The 7592-nt window shown below is 41.6% G+C and overlaps 1 protein-coding gene across 1 annotated transcript; it reads left to right on the top strand.

The window, feature by feature from the left end:
- Positions 1-759: 759 nt before the first annotated feature.
- Positions 760-1269, top strand: LOC137659758 (uncharacterized). Its single transcript, XM_068394568.1, has one exon. It carries the CDS (start codon positions 760-762, stop codon positions 1267-1269), a length of 510 nt encoding a protein of 169 aa, XP_068250669.1.
- Positions 1270-7592: the final 6323 nt, after the last annotated feature.

Here is a 7592-nt window from a genome sequence, read left to right as displayed (position 1 = left end):
AAGCAGATTACGTTCTTGCGGAGATCCCTGAGGACACCTTCCCAGGAATCTCGGATTAGCTGTGGGAGTAAGGAGATAAGCCAATAACATACGACGCCCTCAAATAATACCTGATGGAGCAGTACTCACCCTCTCCAGCCGCCCATATAGCAAAACTCTTTTCGCTCCCTCAACAACCATTGGGGAATCAAAAGGCTTCGCTCGCCTTAAGGGATATGAGCAGTATCACTCGCATGCAATCTGCCACAGACGGCTCTCATTATGAAGTAAATCTACTTTGAGCTTTCTGGTTACGGCGCCTACCCGAACTTGTAAGTGCTGCTATCCATATTGTAAATATTTTATCCATGAAAGACCTGATGGCCAAATTTAATCTCCTTATGAACATCCACTTTACCACCTTCCAGACCTCCATCAATGCCTCTACTCCTGACAAACCTATTCTACATCAACCAAAGCTGACGTAAAGTTGATAGGACATAGACGCCCGACTAGTTACATACCGGAGTGGCAACAAAGCCTCCCACCACCCACATTTACGGCCACTCGCTTATGCCTCAACTAACAACCTCTCTAGCCACTTCCTGATGCCTATCGGCTATCGGCTGCATTTATGCTACTACCTCTCCAAATTTGCGGCTGCTGCAAAGAAATGTGCGAATGGTTGTCAGTGGCCAAAAAACATGTAAATAGGCCATTGCTTGTGGCAGTGGCCTCCCCTGTTACTAATTTTTTCTTTTTACACAACGCAGTGCAGGCATGCGATTTTTGTTTGACACAGGTGCTTCCTGTTCTCTTCTCCCAAGACCACTCTCCAGAACACTGTCTAGGTCTGCTGGCACTGGCCTGGTAGCTCCCAACAGATCTGCAATACCCAACCACGGTTATGAAATCCTCACATTATCGTTTGGAAGCACTAAAAATATTTGGAAGTTTCTCATTGCTGATGTCACATTGCCAATCCTCGGTGCCAACTTCCTGTTACACTTCCACCTCCTGGTCGATGTAGCTCACTGGCAGTTAGTCAATACAGATTTGCACTCCTTAACGCCTCTCATACGTGCCTCTCCGACTTGCTCTAAGCATCAGCGCACTCATGGATTCTTACGCCCACCTTCTCACATTGTACTCGGAAGTTTTCCATCCAGAACTTTATCAAACACCCATGGCTCCCGCAAAACACGGTATTTATCATCATATCAAGACGACGGGGGCCCCAGTGTTTACCAGATTCAGACATGTGACACCTTATCGTTTGGCAGCTGCTAAACAGACGTTTTCTGAAATTAAAGATACGGCCCTTTGCCAAAAAGGACTCAAGCCCATGGTCGTCACCCTTGGACATCGTCCTCAAGAAAGATGGCTCTCTACATCCGTGTAGGAATTACAGGCATCTGAATTGTTGTATATTAATTTCATATAGATTAGATTATAATCAACTCCATTTTCTGTTATTGTAGTGACGTCTTCATTACGTCATGCTTACGGCTGAGAGCCATTGAATAAAAAATCAGTCTGCTTCAGTGAGCTAGGGAATATATCTCTTGTCAAGCACTTGTCTTTTCATAACCCTTCATGACGAATACAAAATAAACTGAAGTAATTAAGAAGTTTGAAGATTTATTACAATTGGCGTAGATGAATACAACGGAAAAATAAATTGATTAACTATGGATACACCGTGTCCAGCATTTAATCCTAGATTAGAAACTTTAGTGGAGTTTCTTGAAAGATTAACAGTTCAATCTGCTGATTTGCTGAAGCAAGCGGAAGACGACAGTATTAAGAAGGTTAGTATTTTGGTAAAATCTCTTCCTGTAAATGTCGTTACTGATGTCCAACGGAGACTTAAATTGCTCAGTATGAGGTTAAGAAGAGTGTGATGAGCCCAATGGTACAATTCCTGAATAGGAAACAACTTCCTGATGAGTCTATTGAAAACTATGCCTGTGCATTAAATGGCTTGTTCAAATTGCAACTATAAAGATTGTGGTTATGATAGGTCTCTGTGAGATGCATTTGTGAGTGGCTTAAGGTCTGCAAGCACTCTGGGCGGATTGTTATAAGACTGTGAAAATTAGTCATTTAACGGGTGTGTTGAGAAGGTGAAACTACTGGCAACATTTTCTGCTGATGCTCAGGATATAAAGCCAGAATGCAGTCATCACACAAGATATAAAGTTACTGAACATATGCCTAAAGGTATTAAAAAGGTTCCTACTTCATATGTTTGCATAAGGTGTGGTCAGCAAGCAAAACATTTTGCTAATGATTGTTTTGCTATGAAATTTAAATGTATTAAATGCCAGAAAACTGGTAACCTTGCTAGGTGTTGTAAATCCATGGCAAAGTCATTGCATGCAGTCTCTGAAGCAACTCCAAGGGATGCCGCAATGACCGAGAGAGATGTGAAAATGCAGCATATAAAGGATGGCGCGCTGAGACCAGACGTATGTTAGTGACATAGAAGACAGCTGTAAATGCTCTCAACGAAGGGTAAATTCTTTTTTAAAATAAACTCCACTATCTCTGATTCACCATGTATGTTGAGCTGCTTTATCAACAATTAGAAAGTCGATTTTGAAATTGATAGTGGAAGTCATGTTTCTACAATATGTCAAAGTGATGCAGCCAGAGCAGGTTCTGTTATTTCTCCAACAAAACACCGCGTTTGTGGATACAGTGGAAATGCTACAAATTTATGCAGAGAAACTTATGTAAATGTGACATACAGTCACAAAATGTTGAAACACAAATTCTTAATTGTAAATTCCAATAATTTTAAACTATTAGGTAGGTATTTATGTCGAAAGATCAATATCAAACTTGTGTTACCTGATGTTGTGCAACATTCTGATAAGATAAATAATGTAAATGTGAGTAGATATGATGACGTCAGAAATATAATTTTGTCTGAATTCAAAACATATTTAGGTGTTGGATTTCAGTCTGACGTCAAACATACTGTCTCTTTAAATGTCATATATGATGCAAGGCTAATTTTTGCATAACTTGACGTGTTCTATTGCATTTACAAAGTAAGGTAAAAGAAGAGCCTGACAGTTTAATTGCTAGTGATAACATATCTAAAGTATATTCCAGTGATTGGGCTTTACCCACAGGTAATGTTATGAAGGTTGAGAGTCATATTCGAATATGTGAGGATTTTTCATTTACAGAGAATAAATCCTTCACTCCAGTATTGACGCTGTTACCCTCTATTGACGAGGTCATTGCACAAGAGGGCTCTGCAACAGTTTTCTCTAAAATAGATTTGGCACATGCATTTTTACAGTTGCCGTTAGATGAAGAATCTAAGAAATATACAACATTGGAATGGGACTATTGAGCGCAGTTGTTTTAGCACGACCCTTTTGGCACCGCCTGACAGTTGGGCATGGCTGTTTGGGCGGCATCTAATTTGGCGCCAGCCGTACATTAGGAATAGTTTGTTTATACATTCTTAATCATTCAAAACTTTGAAGCTTTTATTGAATACTATTAATAAAATGTCTATAAATTCATAACTATTAAAAACTTCAAAATTTTATTGAAAAGTAAATCAAGGCTCATAAAATGTAAAAGTATACACTAAAAAAATTAACTGTATCATAGCTTTATTTAGTTTATTTGGTAATTATGAGAAGGGTTCTCAAGTACTCGATAGCATCCTTGTTTTTATATGTAGAACAGTTTCATGTATTGTTCTGTCTGCATATCTATACTTTTTTGGTTTTTGTTTAGTTTTCATAATATGCATCTCTACCTATCTGTACTTTACGTAGGCCATCTATTAATTTCGACATGGTAAGATGTTGTGTGCCAAGTTCGTATTTTAGCCGATGATGGGTTGCCACATCATTATTGTTTGTGTAGTCTTCCCCATTTAAAGTACCCTAATAAAGGCTCCAAATCTCATGGAAAAATACAGGAGTTCATCTTCAATTTCATTGTCTGTTCTATGGACTGACTGACTACCTTTAATCAGACGTCATTCGTTGGCAGGAACAAAAGCGCCTGTGCAAACAGCTAAACGAAGAGAAATCCAATTATGTATATCATCATTCAATTTATAACTGAAATGTTGTAATTTTGTCCATCCATAAAGACAGATTTATAAATACAATTTTTTCTTAATATTTATGAATAAAATAAGATCTATAAAAAAAAAAGTTTCTTGCACCAAAACGGCTGTCGCCAAATAGGCTGGTGCCAAATCAGCTGGTGCCCAAACAGCCGTCCCTAGATGGCCACCCCCAAACAGCTGCACCAAAACACACTCTACCCATACAACATGGACATGCAGTCAGAACCAGATCACTACCCCCTCCGAAACATGGTCAACGTGACTTTCTGCTTGCACAAAGCAAAGGTTTTTTCCACGCTCGACCTCCTGAAGGGGTATTATCAGGTACCCATGAACTCAAAAGACATCCCCAAGACCACCATCTCCAACTCCATCGATACATACACCGTCAAATACTCCTGTTTTGACCTTCGTAATGCTGGGACTGCTTTTCCTTGTCTCATAGACGGCATCTTAGGGGATCTCCCCTTCTGTGTATGTTACGTGGTTGACATACTGGTATTCTCTTCCTCCAAAGAGGAATACCTCCGTCATCTACACATCGTGCTCAACCGCCTACAACAGAGCGGTCTTGTAGTCTGGTATGACAAGTGTACCTTTGGTGTCAACAAAATATCGTCCTTAGGGCACTGCCTCACTCCTAAAGGAATCCACCCCTTCCTGAGAAGGTAGCAGCCGTTCAGAACTTCCCCACGCCCTCAACCGTCAAAGCACTGCAAGAGTTCTTGGACATGATAAACTACTATCACTGTTTCCTGACAGTCATTGCCGCCATTCTTGGCCATCTCTACACCCCTCTCAAGGGCAAGCCAAAAGACCTGAAGTGGGGTCCCCTTCAAGAAGCGTCCCTCTGCAATGCAAAGTATGCTGTATCAACCGATGCTGTTCTTACTTTTCCCGTGTTAAATTGACCTGTCCTTATCTCTACCAATGCCAGCAACATCGCCATTCGGGCAGTCCTTGAAGAAGTGGTTAATGGCTTGGACTGCCCATTGGACTGTTTGAGTAGGAAACTGTCCAAGGCAGAATCCAGGTACTCTACCTTCGTCCTAAAACTTCTGGCGGTGTACTTAACTGTCTGTTATTTTCCCCATTTCTTGAAAGGTACGCTCTTCATTATTTGCAAAGTCAACATGCCTCTGGTGAATGCTTCACTCGACATGCCAATGCCTGGTTCGCCTGTCAGTGCCGACATCTCTCGGCCGTGGCAAAATACAATTGTTCCCATTGCTGATGCACAGTCAAGAAACACTTTGGCCGCAATCCACCTGATATTGGATTATAATGCCTAGGCAGAAGCCCAACGAAAAGATCCAGAGTACCAAGCATGTAGCACCTTGTGCACATCCCTCCGTTGGAAAGACATCCCTCTCGACGACTCCAATACCACCCTCCTCTGTGACATTAGTACTAGTATACCTAGACCATTGATACCTTTCCCCATGCGCTGACAGATGTTTTATTTCATGGCCTTTCGCACCCCTCATGCTGTTCTATTGCACAGCTGCTAAAGACAAAGTTCACTTGGTATGGCATTACTAAGGATGCTAAGGATTGGGTCTGCTCCTGTACTTCATGCCAAACCTCAAAAGTATATCATCACACAGATTTAGAAGTGGGCACCTTTCCTCAACCTCAGCAACACTTTTCCCACATTCACTTTGATGTTTTAGGTCCCGTATCCACATCACTAGCACATTGCTACCTTTTTATCGTCATCAACTCGCTGACCTAAAGTCATTCCCATGGAAACTGCAAAGTCTGCCTAGTGTATATCTGCTTCACTCTTAGGATGGATAGCAAGATTTAAGATCCCTGAGCTTATTATTTCTGACTAGGGCACCACTTTCCCCTCTCAATTGTGGACATCATTAGTGAATCTCCTGGGTATCACCCATCATCATACAACCGCAAACAACCACTCAGCCAACAGTATGGTTGAACGTTTTCACCATACCCTCAAAGTAGCTTTGATGTCACGCTGCAAGGACTCCAACTGGTTTACCCAGCTTCCCTGGGTCCTCCTGGGACTAAGGACCACTTCTAAAGGTGCCCTGGGTGTTTCGGCAGCTAAGATGAAATGGCGACTTGTTAGTCGTCCTGCCGAATTTTTTCCATCTTCAACCTACTCTGACAATCTCCAGCGCCTACATCACCTTGTGGGAAAATTTACTCCATGCCGAAAGACTTACACACCCCACGCAATGCATCATATACCCACAGATATGCATTTCACAAAACACGTTCTCCTGTGCAACAACACTAGCAAGCCACTGTTAACGCTGCCCTACACGGGCCCTTTCCTTCTGATCCGTAGTACGCCAAACGTGTTTCTCCTAAACGTGCGTGACAAGGAAGACTGGGTCTTCATTGATTGCCTAAAACCTGCAAATCTCCTGCCAGATGATCCACCAACAGTATGCTTCTCAAAAGCAGGGCCCTCTATTTCAAATGTATATCTTTTTTTAGGAGGGGTGGCCATGAACCATACATGTATCACAAGATCGTACACTAATAACCTGTTTCTGATTGTATGTATTTGTATCAATCTGTTTGAAGTTTTATGGCGTTCTTTTACGAATATGGTTGTTATAAAAGCTAGCTGTTTGTTATAAAAGCTAGCTGTCAGTTACATTCACTCCGCTTATCAGTTGATACCCAACTGGTGCCCCCACACAGAGTCGTCCCCAATATTCACAGAAATAAAGTTAATCTACTATTTATGATAAATTAATTAGAAAAGTAAGATCTCAAGATTTGCGGGGTATGGATAGTGCTGAGTTGATTGAGTGCTTTACTTGAGCAATTTTTGAGCAAGAATACTAAAAAATATTATTTTGGAAATTGAAGTGGGGAGCCCCTAGATTTTCTTACTCTTTTCTTCTTCTGTCTTCTCTCTACTGTCTTCTGTCAATTGGCGACACTCATCGGTCGTCTCTCAGCTAGCGTGGGAGCACATGTCGGACGGAAAGAACAAGTCATTTTCCTGCACAATTCGTTCATCCGTTCCAATTAGATGAGTTTCCCCTTTTCTTCTAGATAGTGGGGAACTATTAAGTCATATTGTTTCGGTGGGTATCTGACAGTGGCTGTGGGACAGGACTGGAGTAAGTAAAGGTCTAACCCCGCTGGAGGGTCAGCGAATGGCTGGCACTCCGAGGTTGGATTGACCTTACGTCTTAGTTGATAACTACTGCAGGACTGCTGTCCAATTCGTCCATTTTATACGGTTTAATATGAGCGTTTTCCAGCATGCCAGTTTGCACCAGTTCACGTAATTTTACTTCCATCCATGCATTTTGTCACAAAGGAATTCCTTTTCTATCTTATTTCCCGGGCTGCCTGGCTCTTAACGGCCCGTTTTGTTTTACAATAATGCGGTGCTCATATATTTTATGCCAACACCCCTTCACTCTTTCGTGCCTTGGAGAAGGATGTTATGAATCAAAATCCCTTGTCTTACAAAACGCAAATAACAACAATTCCTAGCTACTCTCTCTCTCTC

This window comes from Palaemon carinicauda, chromosome 20, assembly GCF_036898095.1.
Source record: "Palaemon carinicauda isolate YSFRI2023 chromosome 20, ASM3689809v2, whole genome shotgun sequence".
In the NCBI taxonomy this organism is placed as follows: Eukaryota; Metazoa; Arthropoda; class Malacostraca; order Decapoda; family Palaemonidae; genus Palaemon; species Palaemon carinicauda.
This window is presented reverse-complemented; position numbering and strand designations above follow the sequence as displayed.

Excerpts from the sequence above, each read along its gene's own strand:
- LOC137659758 (XM_068394568.1), top strand. The coding sequence starts at position 760 with ATGCGATTTTTGTTTGACACAGGTGCTTCCTGTTCTCTTCTCCCAAGA.